The sequence below is a fragment of the Alternaria rosae genome (genome assembly GCF_020736505.1).
Source record: "Alternaria rosae strain MPI-PUGE-AT-0040 chromosome Unknown BKA58scaffold_6, whole genome shotgun sequence".
Classification (NCBI taxonomy): domain Eukaryota; kingdom Fungi; phylum Ascomycota; class Dothideomycetes; order Pleosporales; family Pleosporaceae; genus Alternaria; species Alternaria rosae.
The window spans coordinates 743,957-767,867 of NW_025763575.1; the positions used below are offsets into that span (position 1 = coordinate 743,957).

The 23,911-nt window shown below is 53.7% G+C and overlaps 11 protein-coding genes across 11 annotated transcripts; 5 read left to right on the forward strand and 6 right to left on the reverse strand.

Annotated features, from left to right (window-relative positions):
- Window positions 1-98: 98 nt before the first annotated feature.
- BKA58DRAFT_440646 (HAD-like domain-containing protein) lies at window positions 99-2,183 on the reverse strand (the record flags this gene model as incomplete). The annotated part of the gene is made up of 5 exons (XM_046173766.1): window positions 99-223; window positions 571-888; window positions 1,290-1,470; window positions 1,826-1,866; window positions 2,120-2,183. The coding sequence occupies 5 exons, from the start codon at window positions 2,181-2,183 to the stop codon at window positions 99-101; spliced, it is 729 nt and encodes a 242-aa protein (XP_046024093.1).
- Window positions 2,184-5,054: 2,871 nt separating this feature from the next.
- Window positions 5,055-7,528, forward strand: BKA58DRAFT_189879 (kinase-like domain-containing protein). The gene has a single exon (XM_046165584.1). The coding sequence runs from the start codon at window positions 5,208-5,210 to the stop codon at window positions 7,116-7,118; it is 1,911 nt and encodes a 636-aa protein (XP_046024094.1). The 5' UTR covers window positions 5,055-5,207; the 3' UTR covers window positions 7,119-7,528.
- On the reverse strand, window positions 7,529-9,667 carry BKA58DRAFT_189880 (FAD dependent oxidoreductase). Its single transcript, XM_046165585.1, has one exon. It carries the CDS (start codon window positions 9,423-9,425, stop codon window positions 7,938-7,940), a length of 1,488 nt encoding a protein of 495 aa, XP_046024095.1. The 5' UTR covers window positions 9,426-9,667; the 3' UTR covers window positions 7,529-7,937.
- A 14-nt stretch (window positions 9,668-9,681) lies between these two features.
- BKA58DRAFT_386458 (uncharacterized protein) lies at window positions 9,682-10,889 on the reverse strand. The gene has a single exon (XM_046170466.1). It carries the CDS (start codon window positions 10,836-10,838, stop codon window positions 9,774-9,776), a length of 1,065 nt encoding a protein of 354 aa, XP_046024096.1. The 5' UTR covers window positions 10,839-10,889; the 3' UTR covers window positions 9,682-9,773.
- A 101-nt stretch (window positions 10,890-10,990) lies between these two features.
- BKA58DRAFT_470059 (kinase phosphorylation protein-domain-containing protein) lies at window positions 10,991-12,015 on the forward strand. Its single transcript, XM_046175173.1, has 2 exons — window positions 10,991-11,043; window positions 11,092-12,015. The coding sequence occupies exons 1-2, from the start codon at window positions 11,006-11,008 to the stop codon at window positions 11,780-11,782; spliced, it is 729 nt and encodes a 242-aa protein (XP_046024097.1). The 5' UTR covers window positions 10,991-11,005; the 3' UTR covers window positions 11,783-12,015.
- Window positions 12,016-12,123: 108 nt separating this feature from the next.
- Window positions 12,124-14,350, forward strand: BKA58DRAFT_362413 (amidase signature domain-containing protein). The gene is made up of 3 exons (XM_046168810.1): window positions 12,124-12,724; window positions 12,861-13,968; window positions 14,021-14,350. The coding sequence occupies exons 1-3, from the start codon at window positions 12,296-12,298 to the stop codon at window positions 14,134-14,136; spliced, it is 1,653 nt and encodes a 550-aa protein (XP_046024098.1). The 5' UTR covers window positions 12,124-12,295; the 3' UTR covers window positions 14,137-14,350.
- BKA58DRAFT_458856 (uncharacterized protein) lies at window positions 14,194-15,554 on the forward strand (the record flags this gene model as incomplete). The annotated part of the gene is made up of 1 exon (XM_046174693.1): window positions 14,194-15,554. One exon carries the CDS (start codon window positions 14,194-14,196, stop codon window positions 15,073-15,075), a length of 882 nt encoding a protein of 293 aa, XP_046024099.1. The 3' UTR covers window positions 15,076-15,554.
- BKA58DRAFT_386463 (pectate lyase) lies at window positions 15,365-16,270 on the reverse strand (the record flags this gene model as incomplete). The annotated part of the gene is made up of 1 exon (XM_046170467.1): window positions 15,365-16,270. A coding segment is annotated over one exon (702 nt), but the record flags the coding sequence as incomplete, so codon positions are not given.
- Window positions 16,271-16,703: 433 nt separating this feature from the next.
- BKA58DRAFT_189923 (uncharacterized protein) lies at window positions 16,704-17,849 on the reverse strand. The gene has a single exon (XM_046165587.1). It carries the CDS (start codon window positions 17,459-17,461, stop codon window positions 16,856-16,858), a length of 606 nt encoding a protein of 201 aa, XP_046024101.1. The 5' UTR covers window positions 17,462-17,849; the 3' UTR covers window positions 16,704-16,855.
- On the forward strand, window positions 17,850-19,135 carry BKA58DRAFT_189978 (uncharacterized protein). The gene has a single exon (XM_046165589.1). It carries the CDS (start codon window positions 18,238-18,240, stop codon window positions 18,940-18,942), a length of 705 nt encoding a protein of 234 aa, XP_046024102.1. The 5' UTR covers window positions 17,850-18,237; the 3' UTR covers window positions 18,943-19,135.
- Window positions 19,019-20,617, reverse strand: BKA58DRAFT_386465 (ADP,ATP carrier protein-like protein). The gene is made up of 5 exons (XM_046170468.1): window positions 20,534-20,617; window positions 20,437-20,481; window positions 20,246-20,322; window positions 19,942-20,187; window positions 19,019-19,892 (listed from the first exon to the last, which is right to left on the reverse strand). The coding sequence occupies exons 1-5, from the start codon at window positions 20,550-20,552 to the stop codon at window positions 19,329-19,331; spliced, it is 951 nt and encodes a 316-aa protein (XP_046024103.1). The 5' UTR covers window positions 20,553-20,617; the 3' UTR covers window positions 19,019-19,328.
- Between the last annotated feature and the right edge of the window lie 3,294 nt (window positions 20,618-23,911).

The following is a 23,911-nucleotide window of genomic DNA, read 5'->3' on the forward strand; positions in this document are numbered from 1 at the left end:
ACGATGATAGTAATCTACGAAGATCTCTTCCAAGTCACAATGCTATTCTCTACTCAGCGCTCCTCGCGACAAAATCCCTCATCCCATCGTCGATTCGCTCACGGCAACGTATCCAGCGTCTCGATGACAGCGAACCTCTCCCTCGACTCGTCCGACAACGGCGCGTTACCCGGTCTGTCAACAACGACAGCATAGACACCCGCTTCCATGGCCGCTTCAGCTTCTATTCAAATCACAAAACATGTTAGTCACTGTACATGAAGTCTGCATATGGAGCTAGCCACGTGCAACGTATCGATGTGAAACATGGTGGGGTCGCGTGATGGGAAGACTTATGTGGAACGAGACAACGCAAGCAAGAGGGGGGATGATTAGACGAGAGACGGGATATGCGGCGTGACGAAGGACGTGTGATGGTGGGATGATAGGTAAGTAATGAAATGGGAATGCGAGACAAAGAGTGGGTTGAGTATGGTATAGTGGGGTGCAGATGTAAGGGCGGTGAGAAGGCGGTGGTGTGCTGTTTCAAATCACCATTCGCCGTAACAGCCTCACGAAAACACCACATACCTTTTACATTATCAGTCAAGAAAGCGACGCTCTTGACGTCCTTCCCCAACTCACTGCATATCTTCTCGTAGGAGGTCTTCTCCAATTTGGGACCCGCATTCACCGTGTCGTAGTGAGCGGCGAACAGGGGTTTAATGTCCCGCGTATTCGGTCCGTCTGTGACGTAGGAGAAGAACTGGAGCTGAGCCTGCACGCTGCCGGAGGAGAAGATGGCCAGAGTTTTGCCGGCTGCTTTCCACTGCTCGAGTTGGGGGATTACATCGCTGAAGAGCGGGGTTTTGAGATCACCGTTGCGGAACCCGGTTGTCCATAGGTGGCCTGCGAGTAAAGGGGTTAGTTTTGCGGTGCAACTATGGGCATGTATGGCCGGTGATAAACAACGATAAAGGCAATGTGCATGTGTGGTGATGGTAGTACGCAAGCAGCGTTTAGAATGGGCTGATCGCCACGCTTGTGGTGCGATGGACGGAATGGGGTCTTGGAGCGGCGTCGAGCTGACAAGAAGAGGGTTTGGCACCACCATGGGTCGCTGCGACAGGCGGCGACTATCGCGATAATGCTACCGGTGGTGACTGGCCGATCGAATCATTACTCTGTTTCGATCGAGCTAGCCGCTTTAGAGCGGCGCGGTGTCGGCGCTTGGTGTTGGCAATCATTTGGCTGAACATGGGAGGCCTGGGATATGTCGTCCAGGTTGAAACACTCAATTTGTTACCCACCTTGTAGTTGCTTCAAGTACACAGCCTTGACATCGCGCCGCGTAAGGTCTTGTACGTGGGCGAGTAGCGCATCGGCGCTGCGTTTGGCGTCGTCTGGGAACGATGCGATGAGGGTTTGGAAGTCGGCATCCGACCACGAATTGCGTGCTAGTCTTGTGAGACTGTCTAGTGCATACGGGTACTGCGGCTGTTGTGAGCGAGACGGCGCGAAGAGGAAACCCCACTGGCGAGCGAGCGTCGCGTGACAGATGACGGAAGTTGGAAGCGCGAGATCATCGTTGGAGTGGCAGGTGCAGGCCGGAAAAGCATCTAGAACTCAGGGGAGGCGAAAGAGGCGAGGGAGAGCCTTGAGTGGCTTCATCATTGCCGGGTGACACCAGGCTGGCATGGGAGGGCGGGCCGGCGTGATTCTCGACGGAGGGCTGGTGGTGGTGATCACGATTCCGAATGCGGGGAAGATGCGCCTCGAGACGAACAGCGAGGGAAGGTGGAAGCGCTGGGAAGTGAGACGCGAGAATAGAAACATGAAGGCTTACCATGACATCTTTGACGAATGAGATGCTGGAAATAGTGCCCTCTGGCAGCAGTCAGCCTCCTGAGACGTTTAGGCCAGTCAACGCATTTGAAGGCGAAGCTGGGTGGCGCAGGCAAAAGCTGGGGTAGCGCCCGGGAGAGCGCAGCAACACAGACAGCGCAAGGTCCTGTCGGTGGCAGGCATCGCCATCGGAAAGTTGCTGACTAGACGGCTGCATGCATCGCGAGGTTGGTGGAGGGTGATTGCAGTCGTTCTCGACTAGCCATGCGGGACTCGAGAATGGCAAGCGACTTACCAATGTCGAGCAACACTACCTCTGCTTCGCTCCAGCGTGCGGTGTCGAGGGACGCAGGAGACATTGTTTCCTTGTTGTTGTTGTTGAGTGCAGGGCGGTGAACGGCGGTGAGAAGAAAATCTCTGCTAAAGCGCCTCTATACTGCGAACTGTAGTTGTGTGTCTGGACTGGCAGCTAACTGGTGCGAGGCTTGAGGACGGGAACTTCAAAACATGGCGGTGAGGTTACCACGGCAAGTTGTGTATTATTGTCAAGTGTAAACAGGTTCCTACTGATGATTGCCGGATGAGGCCTGACAGCCGTGAACGTGCTGTTGAGAAGAAAATTTTCAAAAGCATAGGAGTCATCGGGCATCGGGGGTTGAAGGTTGCGTACAGTCACGATGGCTCTTCCCCAACGACTTCCTTGCAATGATCGTGCAATATCGTGGCAATGATCGTGATGAGGCTGGTCGTTGAGGCGCACACCGTCATGCGAGCCCCAGAATATCCACACCTTCACTCGTGTTTGCGGTCGACTATGGTGAGATGGACGGGTGTTCCTGGCTAACCCGGCCATGTCGATGCTCGATGTCGCAAGATTTCCACATAGCTTCCGCAGCCGACCCACTGTACGTCCGCCTGTCACGCAAATCCGACCCGGCTCAACGCAAAAAGGTTGAAAATGCTATAGGCTGGGGGAGAGTGTGTTGTCTTTGTTTCTCTACACCGCTCATGGGTAGCCCAGGGACAGGTACAGCGAGTGGGTACAAAGAAATGGCCCGGTGCATGTTACCTGCAGTAGCCCGCCGAGTGCCTGTCCAACACGCTCTCTGGGTGGCTGTGGATGCAGGACGCTGCAAGTTACTGCAAGCTACTGCGAGCCCTCCTTTAGGGTGCAGTGGGAAGCTTACTCCGGATCCTGCGCAGCAAGACAACAAACAGAGGATTCGAGGCGGGATGGACGCGCGAGGCTATTGCGGCGTGAGCGCATACACGGCTTTGTCTCAGGTAGAGCGCGTGTTGGGGGTAGCATTGACTGTTGAAGCAGCGCGATACTGGAGCCTATCAGGGTCATATGGCAGTCGCAGTCGCATCGCATCGCAGCATGAGCTTTCCCCAGATTTCTAATGTTTGCCGCGACCCGCCCGACCCTTGAGGCCGATGTCGAGGGACGATAGTCAGTAGTCAGCCGAATAGTGTACCAAATGGCCGCGAGCTAGCAGACGAAACACTTGTCATGCTGTATATTGGGGCGTAGATCAGCCCCTGGATAACGCAGTACGCCGCGACAGATACACTGCGGGACCTTTTGAGCACACGACAGCAGTACGTCCAATGTCGGGTACAGAGAGCGCAAGGCTCATGCAGGACAAAGTGGCAAGCATCACGAAACGAGAGATAACGGTCGCGTTGGGGCAGCTCGTGGAGGGCGGGCGCGGTCTTCTACAGGCCAGGTGGCAGTTGCGTGCTACCTTGCAACGGGATACGATCAGCAGCGCCCTGGAGGCGGCGCTTGGGGCTAAGCCAGCATTGGCGCACGACAGCTGGTCAGGCTGGACGAGGTCTGGATGCGCGCCCTGTCCGCGTCCGCCGTCTTTGTGAAGCCGGCAGCAGGGACAATGTTTCAGCGCTCGTCATAGCCAATTTCTGCGCATTCGTCCGCCAGCACAGAGATCAGAAGTGGAGCCGTGACTGTGCAAGAGATGATGCCATGGCCAGGACCCACCGGCTGCCAAAGCAAGGTCGACGGGGACGGGGGCGCAAGTGATGGCCGGCCGCGACGAGTGACGACTATGGTGGAAACCGATAGAAAGTCATGGAAAGTTGGCAGGCCAGTGGCGGCGCCGGTTGGCCAGGTCGTCGTGCTGCTTTAGCACCTGATCCAATGCAAGCCACGTAGACATTCCTAGCCAGCGCCGCTAGTCCCGAAAGACGACCCCTGCCTGGGGTGGGTCCCCCGAGGGCAGCAGCTCCTGGCGCGCTGCCCTCTAATACCCAGCTGGCCGTCCTTTACCCGCTATCACCTCACCACCATCTCCCGATGCCTCCATAACACGTACCCACCTACTTTGCTCTCGTCGTTGTTCGCAAGCTCTAGCGTTGCTTCCTCATCATCATCACCACCACAATCCTCACCGTCCGTTGCTGCCTTAATAACCGCCTCTCCTCCCTCGCTCCTTCCGCAGCCGCAACCGCTCGCAGCTCAGACGTCAACAACGTCAACAACCTCATCCCTTCCGCCCTCCGCCGACTCTCGACACCACCACGCCAACCACGCTATACTCGCATCTACTCCATCATATAGCTGCCATCGCCGGGTCTGATTTGATGTGATATTGAGAGTCCGCTGCTGGCCATCCCGACATCCGTCCGACAGCTAGCCTAGCCCGAGCACCCGCTCGTCCTCATCTCTCACCTCACCTCACTTCGACCCGACCGCCGCCGCAATAGCTTCTCCAGGCAGACGTTTGATGCTCTATCGACCGACTCCATCATAGCGAACCGCCAACTAGCATCGTCTCGACCCTCTTCGACAGCCTGCTAGCTCCCTTTCCGCGTGAGCCCGTGCCACCTGACTCACGCCGTCAATAGCGTCATCCAGACACCTCCCTACTGTCTGCCTGCCGACGACACCTCCACATCCACGTGTTACGACTCTCTTCTCTTTTACGCAGCGATACCTCTTCCTTTCCGGACGTCTACGACTCCATCCCTCCTCCACACACCCCGACAGCTCGTTGACTCGAGCTATCCATACGCAACTAATACCGACAAATGAGAACCACACTCTCTTGAGCATTTCCTTGCTGTTTCCGTCGACGGACTCCTGTGCATATCACCGACGACCGCTTTCTGTTTCTCCAGCCTACCGCTGCTGCCTTACGACATATCCGGTCCGACCTATCCCATAACCATCGGCCGCCATTACAACCATTTATTGACATATTCCCAAGACTCCGTCACCTAAAAGTCTGATAGAGCATCGCTTTTGGGCTTTCGGCTGTCTGCCCATTGTTTATCTGCATATCGAGCTTCCCCTCTTCCTGTTCCTTTGTTTGTTCGGCTTCACCACGACAGCCACCCCCGTTCCACTACACACTATTCCAATGGAGTGCATGCGCGATCACCTTCAAGACGGCGTTGTGCTACAAGGACGATACGAGACCATCTCCCCTCTCAACAATGGCTCCTTTGGCATGGTTTTCCAGGCCAAGGACCTTGTGACTGGCGACAACGTAGCCATCAAGGTCATCACCAAGAGCACCGCCGCCATCAACTGCCCTTCCGCCTTTGCAGTCGATGAGCGTTCCGAGGAGCTTGGCGTTCACCTTCATCTCGGCGACCACTCCAACGTTGTCAACCTCCTCCAGTCCTTCGAGACCCAGAACCACATCTACCTGGTCCTTGAGTTCTGTTCCAATGGCGATCTGTACGAGGCCATTCGTGTTGGCAAGGGCCCCCTCGAGACTGAGCACGTGCGCGACTTCATGATGCAGCTTGTCGACGCTGTGGAGTTCGTCCACTCCAAGGGTATCTACCACCGCGACATCAAGCCCGAGAACATCTTCCTTACCCAGGATGGCTCGATGAAGCTTGGCGACTTTGGTCTTGCCACTACCGACACGTGGTCTTACGAGATTGCTGTAGGCAGCGACCGCTACATGGCTCCTGAGCAGTATGACCCTGGCAACACTGGCTACTCTACCGAGAAGGCAGACATCTGGGCCATTGGCATCGTCCTCCTCAACATCCTCTTCCAGCGCAACCCTTTCGCTGCCCCGTGCACTTCGGATCCTCTGTACGCCGACTTTGCTCTCGATCGTCAGAGTCTCTTCGATGTTTTCCCCAACATGTCGCAAGATACCTTTGAGGTCATCAGGCAGTGCTTGGCCATCGACCCCGAGAGGCGCGACCTCAACGCTGTCAAGGATGCTTTGGCCCGCGTCATCAGCTTCACCACCGATGACGAGAGCCTTGACGACTTCTGCACTGAGGAGCGTGACGTCGTCGCTGTTGGAGCCAACCGTGAGCCCCTCCGCACTCCCTCCATCTCAACGCCGCAACTCGAGAACAATGGTTCATTCCCATGGGCGAAGGCCTTGGCCATGTCGCCACCTCAGCAGTTCCGTCAGCTCTCAGCCATTCCTGACGACGAGATCTACGAGGACGACATGTTCCCGGGTCCTCCCTACGATGTCAAGCCAGATAGCGCTTCTGCCGTATCTTTTGTGGATTCTGGCTTGGGCCTATCTTTCAAGTCGGTCGACGTCAGCGAACCAAAGTCGATGAACTTCACTCGATCTCGGCCCGTTGCTATCTCTGGCTCGCTCCCTGCTAAGAACTTCAACAGCATGTCGTCCGTCTTCAGTAAGAAGCGCGACATGATCTCGAAGAGTTGGAGTGACCTTTGGGATGAGGAAGATGACGATGCGCAGTTCCTCGCTGAGCTTGAGAACAACTGCCACTCCTTCAGTGCCGAGAAGCCCAAGCCCAAGGCTGTTGTCTCCGAAGCCGGATCTGGCGTCTCGACCCCTCGCGGCTTATCTGAGGTGAAGAACCCTGCCACGGTCCACAACAGCAGGGATCGCTCGCCTAAGAACATTCGCTCTGCGGTCGACCACGTCAGCGCGGCGACTGGATTCGTCTTCGAAGAGCATCGCACCCCAGCACCTGCTCGCAGCCCCAAGCGCTCTGCTGCCGACAAGTGGGCTGCCCTCGGCGACCGTCGACGCAGCCCTGCAGTTCAGGCCCAGCAGCAAGTCCAGCAGCAGACTCCGTCAAAGCCAATGAGGTCGCCCAAGTCTGCTGAAGCTCCGAACTCCGCCCGGAAGCGGAGCCGGACTGGAACTGGCCGACGACCGATCCATTGGGGCTCCAGTCACAATGAAAACAACAACCACCCTGTCAGCTCCTGGGAGCAGAAGGTGGACAACTGGTACAAGAGCAAAGATTGGCGCTCTCATACCGATCACGCCCAGATCACGGACGATCTGGGCGACCTTGAGTGGGTGTGGTAAGGCACTATGACCTGCCACTTGTAGTCTTGACAACTTTTCCTATCCCTTTTTTTCTTTGCTTTGATTTTGAGGAATACGTTGTTTCCAGGAAGCAAGAGTCCTACGATTCCCAATCCTCAACCCTCCACGTTCAAATTGTAGCCGTTAGAGATACCATTTCCTATCTCCTCTCCTCTCTACCTTACACCTGTACACTCCACTTCACCGACGACCTCATCATTTCGAGCTTCTATCTTGTCGCTTGGTATCTCTCCTTTGTTACTTCACGGGTGTGTTTGTGGCTAGCTTCTGGGACTCTTGCATTGTTGGCGGGTGAAAGAAACTGTTCTGATGAAGGTTTTCGTCAAACTGCAAATGCTCAAATATGAAAAGGGAAGCAAGCGGCATCTGGGATGGAGTTTATGTTTTTCTGTTGGCATCGAGAGGAGCCCATCTCTCCTCTTTCACAATTCGCTTCTTAGGGATGATTAGTTAGTCAAGACTCGTATCCGTCGGAGATCCCTTAGCATGGCACCGTTCGCAAAAAGACGATCGGTCGCGAAAGGATCCGGGATTTACCCACTCATTACTACGTCTTCTGCAACCGGTGACGATCTCCTTAAATCAATCCATTACGGTAGATACCCTACCGTTAAGTAAATAAGCTTCTTTCTCAGATTGTATATACATACCTATAGATTTAATCCCGTACGTACATTGTAATTAGACCCAACCCATAGAACGCGCTTCTCGCGACGAAAACTACCATCACTCAAGGATCATCCATGCACCTGTTGAACGTGCAGAGGGATTGATCGATCTGAGATGCAACTAGGACCATTACAACATCCTCTCCTCCCCGGTCTTAAACCCCTCCAACAGCCCAAACTCCCCCTTCACATCCTCAAACCCCTTCCCCTCCACCACCATCTTCGCCACCGCCTTTGCCACAACAGGTATAATTGCCATACCCCCTCCGTTAAACCCACACAACATCCACTGGCCATCCGCCCCAGGAACACGGCCTACATGCGGCATTCCATCCGGCGTCATCGCTTGAATGCCCGTCCAGATGCAATCAGGCTGCGCTTTACTTTCCTCCCACCCGAGGAAATTGTCTGCCATGTAGTTGGTCCAGTGGCTGTAGACGGATGCAGGGAAATGACCCGAGGAAATGGAGTCGTCGACGGTGTTGTACCACAAGGCTTTGTTGTGGGCGAAGAACCAGGAACCGCCGCCTACGACTATGGTACCGTCGGGGCGGGGGTTTAGATAGTCTGTACCGGTGGCGTGGCCAGGGGAGGAGGGCGCGAAGGCGATGTTGTAGGTCTGCGTGAGGTGCGGGTTGATGCGGTAAGAGGGCGTGTGGTGGCTGTTCATTCCTTTGTAGGGGGTTATGGTGTTGGTGAAACAGGGGAGGAGGGAGGGGGTGTAGGCGTTTGTGGCGTGGATGAGGGATGAGGTTGTGAGGGGGCCGCGGGGTGTGTGTAGGGTTGTTGTTGTTGTTGTTTGTGAGGATGTAGGAGAGGAGGATAGATGGGTGACTGGAGTGTTCATCTGCACGTTCAACACCCCATCCTCACCTCCATTTTCTCCACCACCAAATCTCCTCACCAACACCTCCAACACCCCCGTGACCAACTTGTATGGCCAGAAACTTGCTGCTTCACATGTAAACGCTCCAACTGCCCCTTTTATACTAGTCACTCCCTCTACATACTTCCCCTCTATCACATTCCTTCCCTTCGTCCATCCTTCCCCCTTCTTCACCGCATCATCATATACCCTCTTCACCCTTTCAAACTCTTCCCTGTCTTGAAAAACATCAAAACTGCGGCGGAGTTCAAACTCGCATTCCTGCGCTAACCCCTCGTCTTCGACTAGCGTTTTCAATTCGTAAATCACGCGTTGAACGTAGTTGGCCAATGCCGTTCGCGTACTCCCGTCTTTCATACCAGCGAGCGTTGCAGTCTTGACTTTAGCGTGGCCACCATTCCGTGCGGTAGCGCCGCTGCAGAGGTCGCGGGCGTCGAGGAGGACGACGCGCGGCATGGGTTCACCGGTTGCGAGGGCGCGTTTGTGGCAACTTTGGAGGATGTGGTAGACGGTTAGTACGCCAGCCATTCCGGAGCCGATGATGGCGATGTCGCATGTTGTGGGGAGGGAAGGTGTTGTGCGGAGGGTGGCGTAGGGATGGGGTTGCTGGAGCCAGTAGCTAGGCATTGGGTTGGAGACGGGGAGGTAGTCGTGGGGTTGTTTTGAGGGGGGTGAGATGGTGGAGGAGGGATTGGGTGTGGAAGACGGCATAACGACTTTTCTGAGAACCATGGTTGTGAGTAGGACGGGGATGTGATGATGGTTTGAATAGGATGTGGCAACGACTGTTTATACATGAAAGATGTTGATCAACGGCTTGTTTGGGGGCTGTTTCCATGTGGCTTACTTCGGCGTTCGGGCTAAAGCGAGAGGCGTTAGGTGTCGCACTCTCACCTTCCATTCCGGTTGGCTGCAGGTGTTCTTATCGGTTTTCATACGTCAGTTTACGGGTATAAGCGCATGGTGAATCGGACAAAGAAGACTTTTGGTGATCTTTGGATTTTGACTTGCATACAGTCGGGGTATCATGAAAGGAAATGACTTCTAGCTCCTACACCAAAACGAGTCCGAACGACGGATCTATGGCACACTCGGTGTCGTCGGACTAGTCAGTCCGCCTTGACTCTTCCTCCGATCCTTTTTCTTCTTGGGCGCCGGCGCGATGATGCCCTTTTTACCCTGTGCTTCCAGTGTAGTCGGTGTACCTACCGCCTTTGGTGTGCCCGCTGCAGATGGTGCTACGCTCGGTGGCTGTGTCTCGATTTTCAGACCTGCAGCAGGTGTAGACTGTGATGCTTGTGCCGCTTGCTCTTGTGCTTTGTTCCTTGCATTGACAGCGGTCTTGGTGCCCTCGAAGACGAACGCGCCTGGCTCACCCTTCAGTGGGTTCTCGTCCATGTATTCGTCTCCGTATGCATTCGTGAGATTCAACGAGTGCATGAACAGCGCGTCCGAGAACTCGGTGGTGGATGCCAATGGATCTGCCGCCTGTGTCGTGGCTCCTGTTCCTTGTGACTGCGGGCCCGCTGCGTCTGGATCTGTAGGCGCGAGTGTCGGACTACCGATTCGGCTCGCCGTGGTCGCCGCTTTCGCAGCTTCGTGTGAAGAAGGGAAGTACGAGTATCCAGTCGCAGGTGTCCAGTGTGTCATGTTCTTGGATATCTCAGCCATCTGCTCCATGCGCGTCGCGACGGTAAGCAGTCTACTCTGCACAACGTCTAGCAAACTCGGCGCCATTAGAACCTTTGTGTTGTGCGTATACCAGTTGCCCTCCACGAACATGCCGTTCTTCTTGTTGCCATCGTAATCTGTGACCTCGGCCTTGTGTTGGCGCTGGAGAAGCCATGGGTGACCTTCGCCCTGTCCTTCGCCTGCTATAACGTATTGTATTCCTTGTGGTACACTGTTCAGTCTTTGATTCCACAGCGTCGGGTCATTCATGATTTGTTGGGCATTGGCCGGGTCATGAAGGTTGAGGTTACTGAAGACAGATATGTTGATGCACTCCTCCGCATCGAACCATGGCGACGAGGTAAAGTACCAGAAGAGGTTGTTTCCGGCATTCAGGTCTTGCCCAGGCAGAGTCGCGATGGTCGAGGGCGCATCGTATTCTTGCTCGTCGGGGGGTGGGAGTGTCGGAGGCATGTTGGCGATGGGATCTGTGAGTGAAGAGTCTTAGGGCTGTCTGGAAGCTCTTGGAGGTTGGTGATGGAGAAGCTACTGGTAGGTAGCACGGGCCTCTCACCTCCGCGTGTTGGCCGCAATTGACTTGCGCCGTCTTCTGCATTACACTACCACGACAACTCAACACCATGGATCTCGTACAGACAGTGCGCAAAGAAGGTAGCCGGTAAGCTTTCTCATTTTTGGATGTAGAATACCAGCTAACAGTACCCAGCGGCGGTCGCGCCGACTTCAAATGGGAAGACGTCAAGAACGATGCGCAACGCGAAAACTACTTGGGCCACTCGCTCATGGCCCCCGTCGGCCGCTGGCAACAAGGACGCGACCTGAACTGGTACGCAAAGGGCGACGAGGAATCTAAAGAAGCCGAAGCAGCGCGCATCAAGGAAGAGAAGCGCAAACTGAAGGAGGCTGAGGAAGACGCCATGCTAGCTGCTATGGGTCTGCCGGTGCCAGTACGCAACAATGCGAACCTGACGCCACTCGGCCAGAAGGCGCATGAGGCAGATGTCAAGGATACGCTAGACGAGAAGGCCAAAGTTGAGGACGATGACGACAAGGCGAAGAGGAGGGAGAAGAAGGAGCGCTCGCGGAGACACAGAGACGATGACGGAGAGCGAAGGAGACGACATCGATCTCGGAGTCGTTCGCGGGACAGAGAGCGACGTCACAGACATCGAGAACGTTCACGGTCGCGCGACAGGCGGAGGGATGATGGTCGTGATGATAGGCGCAGACACCGATCACGAAGCCGCGACCATAAGCGACGCGACGACCATACAGAACGCAGGCGAGAACGCGATGTCGATGCGAAAAGATCAAGATCACTCTCGAGAGACCGGAGACGGCGAAAGGACACAAGAAGCATGTCACCACACGAGAAGAGCGAGAGGAGAAGGGATTGAAGCATATATCAGGTGTAGGGAGCATATTCTTAAGGCGGTATTGATCAGGCAATAGGCGTTCTTGAGTTTTCTCCCGGCATGGTGCCGCCCACGTCCAGTTCACACAAGAGCTTATGTTGCCTTAGCGAAATATTTACATTGGCCATCCAGACATTGATCCAAATGAAGTTCTAGCGATTCCTCGAGCAACTCTCTGCCTTATATGCCGAAGGAGGTTCTTTCGTGCACCTGACTACCCCAGTCCATACCCGCATATCCCCACGCTGCACGCCTTTCGGGATCTCCCTCCGACGCGGCAACCTCGGCCGGCTCCCCATAGCCCTCAAAACCCCTCATCGTCAGCATGTAAGAATGATACACAGCGGTGTCTTCACTATTGCATCCTCACCGCTGCGATTTGCCTTTTCTTACCTCAAAGTCTCGTTTACATACCTATCCTTCGTTGCCTAACAAGTTCAACCTGAGCGACCTCGATCTTATCCATCTAACCCCAGTCGTCCTATCACCAACACCATGACCGCAGCACCACCATCCATACCCGACTGGCGCACCCTGGCCGCCTCAAAACGCGAATCCGTCTACGCAAAAATACCAAAAGAATGGCGTCTGTCTCCCTCCCAAACATCTCAATGCACAGAAACATCCGGTATATCCGTGCTAGACGTACCGCGAACATGCGGCATCTTGACCGAGAAAGAGCTAGACATCACCGAAAACTACGATGCCACGGATTTGGTCAAAATGATGGCAGAGGGCCAATTGTCGAGCACAGAGGTGGTGACGGCGTTTTGCAAGAGAGCGGCTGTGGCGCAGCAGTGTGTGAGTTGTTTGACGGAGATTATGTTCGAGGATGCGCTTGCTAGAGCGAGGGAATGTGATGATTTTCTGAAGAGAGAGGGGAAGGTTATGGGACCGCTGCATGGGCTGCCGATTAGTTTGAAGGTACGTCCTATCTTACCATGCCCAGGTCTTAACCTCGCACCCAGCATTTCCCGCTCATCACGAAATTACTAAACCCATCTCCTTCACCACACTACCCACATACTCATCACCATCTGTCTAACCTCACTCAAAACAGGACTCCTTCAACGTCAAAGGCGTTCAAGCAACCCTAGGCTACATATCCTTCATCGCGCACCCACCTGCTGCTTCAAACTCCTCCTTGGTAAATCTCCTGCACTCCCTCGGCGCAGTCTTCTACGTCAAAACCAACCTCCCCCAAACCATGATGACAGCCGATTCCCACAACAACATCTTCGGCCGCACGCTGAACCCGCTCAAACTATCTCACACGGCCGGCGGTTCTACAGGCGGCGAGGGCGCGCTCCTTGCTATGAAAGGCAGTGTGTTGGGCGTGGCAACGGATGTAGCAGGTTCGAATCGCATTCCCGTAATTTGCTGTGGAGGCTCATCTTTGAAGCCGACGGCGGGGAGGGTGCCGTTCGCGGGAGGTGTGGCGGTGGGAAGGGTGGGTAGTCCTGGTTCCGTACCCGTTGTCATAGGACCTTGTGGCCGTTCTGTACGCGATTACGAACTCTTTATGCGGAGCGTGGGAGATGCGAAGCCGTATCTATACGACGAGAATAGTCTTAATGTGCCGTGGCGGCGCGTTCAACCTTCTACGAAGCCCTTGCGGTTCGGCCTGGTCAGGGGGTGTAAGGAGCGGCCGCTTCATCCTCCTATCGCACGGGCTTTACACACCACGGCGATGAAGTTGAAAGGGCAGGGCCATGAGATCGTGCTATTGGATGAGAAGATACCGGATCTCTACCAGACTGCCCTGTTGGCGTGGAAGTTCTTCATGCTGGATCCGAAAAAGACGCCGATGCAATATATCAAGGATGGAGGGGAGCCGCCTATTCCCTCGCTGTCAAAATGCTCATTCTCTGAGTTGAAAGATTGGGTTCCGACGCTGGATGAACTCTGGGATTTGAATGTGAAGAAGGCAGGGGTCGTCAAGAAGTGGCATGGGTTGATGGTCGGTGGTGACGGAGAGAAGGGGTTAGACGCCGTTCTGATGCCGGGGTATCAGGGTGTGGCGCCGAAGCATGATACCTATGGCTTGCCGATTTATACGGTCGTGGTCAATTTGTTGAATTGGCCGAGTGGCGTGCTGGCTGCTGGGAAAGCGGAGAAGGGAGCTGATGCGGAGTTCTTGAAGGGGGACGTGGCGTATGAACCGCCTTGTAAGTGTCTTTTTTGGAACAAATAGAGATTGACGACTAACGTGTGCTGCAGATGATGCGGATGAGTGCGAAGGTTTACCCACGCATGTACAGGTTATGGGGAAGAGTATGATGGATGAGGAGCTGGTGGAGATTATGAAGGTTGTGGAGGGTGTGCTGAAGGAGTAGTATTCTGTTTTAATACTTTTCCGTATGAGTCGCACATAGGTGGACGAGCCGGCAACAATGGAGAGAAACGTTGTCAGCGTCTCCAGGGCTTTCACTCGGACCATTACTTGGGCTTCCACGCTTTTCTTGAAGTTGTACCCTGTTGCACTCCACCACTATCGTCTATCAGGCCCAGCTAGCTTCTCAAGCCTCCTGGTGGAGATGAACGCCAACGTGTTTGCCTTTATACGCAACAAAGCCACTAAAGCAGCTGTCTGTCTCGTTAACCACGAATGGCGAGACGTGATGGCACCAATGGCTTTCTCGAACCTTACAATAGCAAGTGATGACATCACCGCGGAGATGCTCAGCACACTTCTCGAGCCTGGAAATGGCGTCATACCCCACGTAAGGAGCCTTTACATCGCTCGCGGAGGTCACGAGAAACTGTATGACGAATGCGACTATTCCACGGAAACAATAATCATGACAATCATCAGCGAACTTTCCGAGGGGGCACTCTGCGCTCTAGTTGGAGAAGTCAATCTGTTCACAGGGATGCTATTTTATCTGTTGCAGCATCAGACAAAGATCAAGCGTCTCGATGTTGTTTTCAGTTTACGGGCTGGTACGAGGGATATGAATTACGCACATAAGGCTCATGAATCGTGGATAGCCCCTCAGCTTGCAAATGTCGAATCGCTTACATTGATGCCAGAAGATATGGGCAGCGGAGAGTGCAAGGCCGCTGGACTGCTTGTGCGCAGTGCTCCGAATCTCAAATCGCTCAGGATCGCGACACGTCCCGGTTGCCTCAGTATGATGGCATATCCTGACCATCCAGAAGCACGACCAGACTGGACCGTCTTTGGAGGGCCATTCGAAAGTGGCAGTGAGCCTCCTCGAGAAAAGAGGGCTGGAAGAAGGGGATGGAAAATCTTGGCCGGAGTATTACTATAGGATGGGAAGCGGCGATGGTAAGGGGGAGAAGACGTCAGGGAAAGAGTCTCTGAAGGAGAGGTCAGAGGAGCTGTTGAGCAAGTTGAAGGAGGTGACTTTGCCGATGAAGATAGGTCCGGGTATGCTGGTTAATACCGTGTTTAAGCAGATATTTGATGTTAATAGGTGATTGAGAGGGGCATGAGTAGGATCTAGAGGAAGACAGAACCACAGAATCTCCACAAGGGAAGCCGAAGGATACACATCACCCGGAGAGACGGCTGTAGTGTAAGGAAGCAATGAAAACAGGTACTCAAAAGCAAAAGGACATACCAATGAAGATACAACAAAAAGCATCCTTTTCATTGCTCAAAACTGTCCGCACAGCGTCCATATATACAAGAAAGTCGGTTGACCAAATATTTACAAATCAAAGCCTTCAAAATCCCCTGCTTTTGTCCTTCACTCATTTCCAAACCGAATGATCATGTCGTACAGTAAGCAGACCCTACGCTTAGAACTTAAGCGTGACACCAGCAGTGCCAACAACGGCGTCCTTAACAGCACCCGCCTCGAGCATCTCCTTCACCTCATAAGGCATCTTGCTCATCGAACCCTTGTCAGCAGTGTTCTCGCTGTTTCCAAAGTCGTTACCCTCAGCAACAGCCTTGCCACCGTCCTGGCTGTACAGCGCCTTCTTAGCTCCAGACCAGACGTTGTTCTGGACGAGGAGCTCAGCGCCCTGGCGGGTGTTGATGCCATCACTGACGTTCTCGTAGTAGTTGTTGTAGAGGTGGCCGGTGCCGAAGCGGAACGAGGGACCGCGCGAGTTGATGTTCTTCCAGTAGTTGTTGTTGTAGGTGACGGTGAGGTGGCCCTTGTCTTCGCTGCCGTTGCTGTCCGAGTGGCCGACGAGAGAGCACTTCCAGTGGTCGTGCATGAAGCTGTTGGAGATGGTGACATAGTCGGCGGCGTGGGTTACGTCGAGGAGACCGTCGTAGTAGTCTTTGTCGTGGTCGAGGTCAGAGGAGAGGTCTACATGGTCGACCCAGACGTTCTGGGCTTTTTGGATGGCGATGGCGTCGCCGCCGACGACCTTTTCCATGGCGAAGTTGCGGAGGATGACGTTCTTTACGGCCTTGACGGTGAGGGTGAAGTCGGTCAGGACGACGGAGGAGTCTTTGCCGATGACAGACTTGTTGCTGCCGATCTTGACATTCTCGCCGCTGCCCTTGATGGGGCTGGTGATGAGAACGATGGCGGCGTCGTCGCCCTTGACGGCAGCCTGCAAATCGCTGAGAGAGCCGACCTCGATGGTCTTGCCTCCCTTTCCTCCAGAGGTACCTCCGTTCTGTGTAGCGAAACCGGTGGTCGCGACATCTTCCAGAGATGCAGCGCGCTTGGTGAGACCGGAACGCTTGGGTGAGATCTGAGATGGCATAGGTGCTGCCAGAGCAGAGACGGCCATGAGGCCGAGAGACATGATTGAGAACCTCATTGTCGAAAGAAGTGTGTTGGTCAAGTTGGAAAATGAATGTGAAAGGGGAAAAGCGAAGGACTGGAGTTGCTGTAGAAAAGAATGGAAGAGCTTTGCTGCCGAAGATCTCAGTGGACGGTAACGCACATCCTTATATACAGTCGTCCAGTATCCACTTGCATCGGGTGCTGGCTGTCTATGGTGTCCCCGCCGTGGTCAGGCCCTTGCCGATGGCATAGGCGCTCGGGGCACAATAGTTTCAACCTCTTCGCACCAATACACTCCGCCGAAAGACCCGCCATGATGGAATACCAGGGCCATCGCTCACGATCTCGGGTGAGCTCTCTTCCCTTGCTGGGTTCTGTACAGCGGACAAACGTCGCGACATGTCAAACGTTCTTGGCAACCATGCGGAAGGATCCTGTTTGAAACGACTAACCCAAACGGGTGCGGGTAACTCCACTTTTCGAGACGTGAGATTGCGAAGGACGTCGTTCGAAACAAGGGCACACTTGAACACCGTGACTGCGCACCCGCAGGAACGTCTTGGCTAGAGGACTTATGGAGACATGGCGGGCGCTTGCTGGTATCGCTACCGATTAAGTGGTGGAGTGGGCGGCTTGAGTCGTGATTGATCAGTAAACCACATGTATCGAAAGTATTGAATGTACGGAGATGGTCCTGATGCATATGTTCAATCTCGAAAATATGGATCTGTTGTGCCACGCGATTCGATCTGGTGTGGGGCGCTGTCGGCTTGTGTGCAAGGCTGACTGATGGGAGAGGTGGGTATGACGATACGCAAGCCTCTTGGCGGTACCAATGTGTGCGCTTCGTCGAAGCGTATATGCGTGGGCAAAATTTCTTTTCTTGAGAACGTTCGAAATCTCTTCCTTTACCGAAGCGTCTGGACTGTTGATGTATCCCCATCGGTCCTTTGTAGGATCCAACTCCTGATCAAGGCACACCGTAGCATGCAGTTGATGCCATAGTAGATTGAGATGGGCACAACGACATGGGAATTGGTTAAAGAGAAGGATCGAGGAAGGGACGAAACGGACACGAAGCCATGAAGCTTCTCTTGACCTGTGAGTGTGGTTTCGACTGCGCCGAACAGCCGCTCATGTGCTTGGCATCGCTACATGTCGATATGCATGGGAAAAGGAACAACGACGGATAAAGAGATTGGTAATTTCAGCGCTGTGATGCGCACGTTCGATCAGTTATGGAACAATTAGAGTTGAGCGTGAGTAGAACCTATGGTCAGATCATTATTACCAAAGTAGATTCACGCCGGGGAGATGTTGCACAACGAGCGCAGGAACTATAGCAGCCTCCCGCTTGAGTAAGGAATGTTGAGTATGATGCATAGGGAGAAGTGAAGTCGAACAGGGGACATACGCGCTACAAAGGTCGAAAGAAAGTTTCACGTGGTAAATGACATCATCGCCCAAAGCAGCAAGCACCTCTATCTGAACCAAAGAACGCGTCAAAGAGGCCAGCAGAGCATAGCACAAGGCAGCAACAAGACGATCTCTACAACGTGTCCATACCCCCAGAACACTTTCAACCCAATCCTTCCATCCGCCCAACAATCTAGAAAGTAATTGTCCGCTCTACCGCGGCCACGCCCTCTACAATACTCTCCACCTTCACGAACCACACACAACTCATAGACCGCTACAGATCCTCGCAACCTACTCACCATGCCCCCAATTCCCATTCACAAGAACGCCCCCATCGCACCCACGACCGCCGCAAAAGCCGACGCCATCACCCCTTCAACCGCCTCTTCAGACCCTGACAACGCTTCCAACCCCCCTCCCACACGCACATCGCCTGCCTACGCCCCCGCTACAACAACGCAAGATGCATCGTCGAATCCTCCAGCACCACAGCCCGGAGCCCGTCCTGCCGCACCGACAGGCTCAGTCGGAGTAGCAGGAGGAAACGACAGATATACACCAGCACCACCACAAGCAGGTGCCGTCCCAACAGCGACTGTCATCACAACAGAGACACGACAAGCGCCACCGCCGCCGCAGTTCAGTCATCCTCCGCCTACGGATTCCATGTTGGCAGGGAGGTCGACGGTGACGACTACGACGGCTAGCAAACCTGGTCCTACGACGCTCAACTACGGCCCTGCTGCGTCGCCGTTCCAATCGGCTGATCAAGCGCAGCCCACGAGGACGAGCTTGGAACACCCACCGGGTTATGTTCAGGCTATGGATAACGCGCCGTATACTGCTGGAGGAGGCATTGGTCGGTCGAGCGGAGCGGGAGACGTTGAGGGGGAGGGCGTTGGTGCGCAGGCGTGGAGCATGCTGAACAAGGCGGGGGAGGCACTGAAGAAGGGCGAGGAGAGCGTGTGGAGAGCGGTTCAGGGTAAGAATGGGGGCGGATTTTGAGCACGTGCTTGCTTATAGAGGCGTTGCATGAGTATGGGCAGTCAGGAGAGCAGTGCATCACTCATGTTAGAAGCAGTTTGTTCATACAAAGAAACCCATGACTTTCTATAGACCACTATTTTCCCCATTGCACCAAGCGATGAAAAGAGGAAGTACAGCCAGAAACAGATGAAGCATTGCAAGCCGGATATGACGTGTGAATGTATAAAGTACAAGAGTGTGTTACCACCCGGGATCGTGCTTTTCGTAACCAAGAACAACCGTCGGCCCACAGGGCGTGTTGCCGTTCTCATACACGTACACCCCATCCCCATCTCTCACGTCGCGAATAACTGCTTCCACCACATAAACGCAGGTTGGGGGTATCGTAGAGGGAAGAAAGGCGCTTAACCAGATCCACCCTTGAACTTCTTGCCGAAGAGGATGAGCTGGGCCTGGTCGTAGATGGACAGGACACCGGCACCGGCAACACCACGGAGAATGTTGGCACCAGCACCCTTGAAGAGAGACTTGACACCCTCGGCGGCAACGATCTGGCGAGCGGCGTCCATGGTACCCTTGTACTTGACGGCCTCACCGGAGGTCATCATCATGCGGCGACGGATGGTGTCAAGGGGGTAAGAAGCGATACCGGCACCAGTGGTGACGGCCCAACCAAGAGCGAAAGAGGCCAAGAAGTTACCCTCGAGGGAACCGGTGAGGAGGACGGGCTTGATCGAGTCGTACATACCGAAGTACAGACCACGGTAGACAACGATACCAGCGACGGAGGGCATGAAACCACGGTAGAGACCGCCGATACCGTCGGAAGCGAGGGTCTTCTTGTAGACGTCTACAAGACCGTTGAACTGGCGCTCACCACCCTTCTTGGCCGACTTGGCGTCGTTGGCGAGACGGGTACGGGCGTAGTCGAGGGAGTAGACGAAGAGGAGGGAAGTGGCACCGGCAGCCTGTTGCTGTTAATTCGTGATTTGCCAGACATTGAGCACATGTACTTACACCACCGGAGGCCAAGTTACCGGCCATCCACTTGGCGTAACCGTCACGCTCCTTCTTGTAGGCGAACATGGACTTGTAGGTGTCGCGGAAAGCGAAGTTGAGCGCCTGGGTGGGGAAGTAACGGATGACGTTGGCAGTGTTACCACGCCAGAGGGAGAGGACACCCTCGTTCTTAGCGGTACGGCTGAAGCACTCGCCAATGCCGTCGTACTTGCGGTCGAGACGACCGGACTTAAGCATCTCATCCTGCGGGGTGTGTGAGCAATTGTTGAGATGCGGGGGTCGAGACTCTGATAATGCTTACCTGGTTCTGGATGAGGAGCTTAACACGCTCGATGGGGGCAGCAGCGGTCTTCGAGACGGCGGCGGAAACACCACCCACTGATAAGCTGTTAGTTGCTGCTGCGTGTGCAAAACTTCGCCGACAACGCTCGCATCACTTCCAAGTGCCAATGGCACACAGATTGATGGAGCTGTCGATGGAGATTGACGTACTCAAGAAGTCCACCACGAAACCTGGCATCCCGAAAAGGGACTTGTCTGTTTGGATCGTCAGCGTGCGTTCCGTGCAATTCGTACATGCAAGACATACCCTGCTGTACGCCCGACATCTTGGATGATGTATGGAGGGGAGATTGGTTGAAAAAGGTGAGGTTGCAGATGCTGGTGCTGCGTTGAGGGAAGAACGGTGTATTTGTAGCGAAGCTGCGACAAATTCTGCCAGCAGCGCTAATTCGCACTAAGCCAATCACGTGCTAGTGGTCTCGCCCGCTATCCCGAGCGCACCCTCATCAACACCTCGGAAACGCGGGTTGGGACAATGGTGAATGAGACAAAGTGCTCACGATGGTCGTCGCATTGCAATTGGCTTCCTACACACTTCAATTGCTATATATTGACGACGTGCTCTGCATCCAATTCACGATTCTCTGCCTCTTGATCCCAACGGAACCCCCACAAGCGTTGCCGTAGCAGCCACACAATGCCTATGGCTTGACGAGACTGCGTCTAAAGGCAGCCCGCAGCCGTCAATTCAACATGGAAAATCCACTGTGGGGATGTACAAGTGTTCACATGCCTCTTCCAGCCCAAGTCTCCCACCCTCTCCTTTCTGCGAGCCACCATTGTCAGGGTCCGCCATTTTTAGGTCGGGTAATCTCGGGGACGGAACCTGGCTCGGGCCAACAACTAGCGGCGAGGGCGCTCAAAGAACGTGGGGCCCGAAACTCCAGCGGCGAATTTTCCATCGCGCTGCCCGCTATTGGCACAAGAGCCGTGGTTCGCGAAGCCTCGCCTGGCTTCTAGGGCTGCCGAGATGCCTTTCCAAGGCTGCCATGGCTGGATGCGTGACGTTGGTGTTGCAGTCGCCTCGTGACGCTGGCTAACATCGCATGTCGGTTGTCGCTGTCTGACCGTCTCCAGTACACCTCCGACGGCAGCCGTCTCAAGTCATCCGATCATATCGGATATCACAAAGACATTTCGCCAGTCAACGGAATGCCAACCCAAGATCCGTATTGAATGTTGCACTCGGCTGTACTTCAAGTTTATCACCGCGAGAACACTTGCGTCATTGCATCTTGTCATACCGCGTTAGAAGGAGGTGGGATGACGTACCCGCTCGGTGTCTGATATCTGGCTGCAATATGACAGGACCGTTGTCAACATTCGAAGACCTTGTCACTCACATGAAAAGCCATTTGAAGCCGCAATCCATCGAAGCTACCGTGTCCATCTGCAGAAAGAGCACAGAGTCGATCAGTCAACTGTGCTCGAGTGGGAGAAGCCAACGGTCCATTCTTGCTACGTAGAAGGATGCACCATGACCCACAAGCCCAGCAGTCCATCAAAGTACGACACCCATCTGATCCAGACCCACGGCCTTGTCACTCGAATGTAACGGAGGATCTTCTTGAAGGGCACGGCGTCTCGATGGGTGGAGAACTATGTTCCCTTCATATACAACGCTCGATTCGCACCAGCATGAGCGTGTCTTTGGTATCCTGCAACTATACATATCCGTTTGTATCATATATATAGCATGTATAGCCCGGGCCTTGGTGGAAGAGCCTATCAGTCACGTGTCGCTTGTGATCATATCAAGCTATCAAAGAAATCTTATACAGTATCCATAATAACACAGTCGAGAAAGGGTATCAAGACATGCTTAATGCCACTCGACGATTTGCCACGGAGATGGATCTGGGTGCCAAGTTGGTCATCCGCATGTACACACAGGAATCCGAGCTTGATGCTATTCTCGCAATGGCCCGTCCAGGATACAACCCACTCGCATCAAACCAGCCCTTCAACGTTGACCCGTCAACTAAGGTGACTGAAACCTTGCCACGGAGTCTTCTCAACGCCTACCTCGCTTCCTACCGCTGCAATGGTAACCCCGATATCAAAGATAGTCGCATGAAGTAAGTCTATGGGTCTGCAGCAAATTACATCTTAGAGTTTGTACAATTCCCCAGTCTCAACCAGTCTATAAGCGCAAGCAGTGCGCATCCACCACAGCTTGGCATCACGATGTACTCTATCTTCCTAGCCAGGATAGCTACGCTAGACTGCTACATGATATCGAGCACAACGTGCTGGTCTTTGCGAAATCGCATGTCACCATCTTGGTTAGGTGTGTGGAAAATTCAGTAAGCGGTAAGTTACTTGTAGTCCTCAAAATAATTTTGCTCTTTGTGGATCTGGCGGATCGTCCACGTACAAAGGAGCGGGATGGGCTCCACACAAAGCGAGCTAGACTCCTACATGATCTTGATGGTCGCTCGTTTTGAGTTATTGAATCGTATGTATTCGTCACAGCTAGATATTATTGAGGGAAAGTGGGAGGTAGCGCAATGATCGTACGCGTGAAGAGCATATCGCGAACTCCTGATATGTCCTGATCCATCTTTCACATACCGAATACAATGGGAAAACGGAGGTGTGTATCTATTGACCGAAAGACATGTATCCAACAACCACATCTGTCACTTCTCAAACTCATAGCACGAAAAGTCATGTCTACGGCAGATATGTTCGTGACTTCTCAAACTCACACCATATGAGCGCATGTCTGCGGCAGACATGTCGGTTTCCAGGAGACTTTTGGGGCCCGAAGCTTCAATCCTAGCGGCGCTACGCATTTTTGGCGGACGTATGAATGCGCGTTTAATTTCTCACATGCTCTCTTTCTATCTCCCGCTAACGATTTCTCCATTCTCGTTCTACCAAAAAGCTCCTTCGATCCATGAATGATCTTCCGCTGTTGGACTGGGAAAACGACCGTAAAGTGTTCATGCCTCTTATGTCTTTTCCAAAAACTTCAAAGGAGATCTAGATGTAGTAGAGACCATTGAGAAAGTTACATTTCCTGCTGCGAATCTGTTAAGAGGGAGCTCTATAAAAAAAAAACTCTTCGCCCTCCGTCTCTTTCTTTCATGCTCAAATCTCTACTCGAAGACCGAAATTCAAAGAGTTATTGCACATGGCTGTCCTCCGCTCCAAAATTCACATTGCGAAATTTATGTTCTAAGTGCGACAACAAATTCGAAGATCACTGCATCATGCCAATCTAGTATTTCAAAATTACCCGTCGCCCTGATCATGGCCAGATCAACCGGGCGCGCCGCGCGTCGCGTATATAAACTCTCCTTCTCCCGTTTGCTCTCTCTCTTCTCGTCACCAATATCTGCCTCCTTATTCCCGAAATCCAGATAGTGGTATCACATGTGGTTCTCCTCCACCCCAGAGCTCACAAAAGAACTATGGACTCAGTGACGAGCGAGGCGCGACCGAAAGCACAGAAGCGCATTACTGTCAAGCTTGCCTACCAAAACATGATCAGTCACTGGCAATGTGTGCTCTAACACTCCCTGCGTACATGATACATGAGATTTCCGCCTTCTCGTGTGCCTTCTCTCTCCGCATATCCACCCCCTTCTCCAAAAAAAAAAAGAGACAGAGCGTGTTC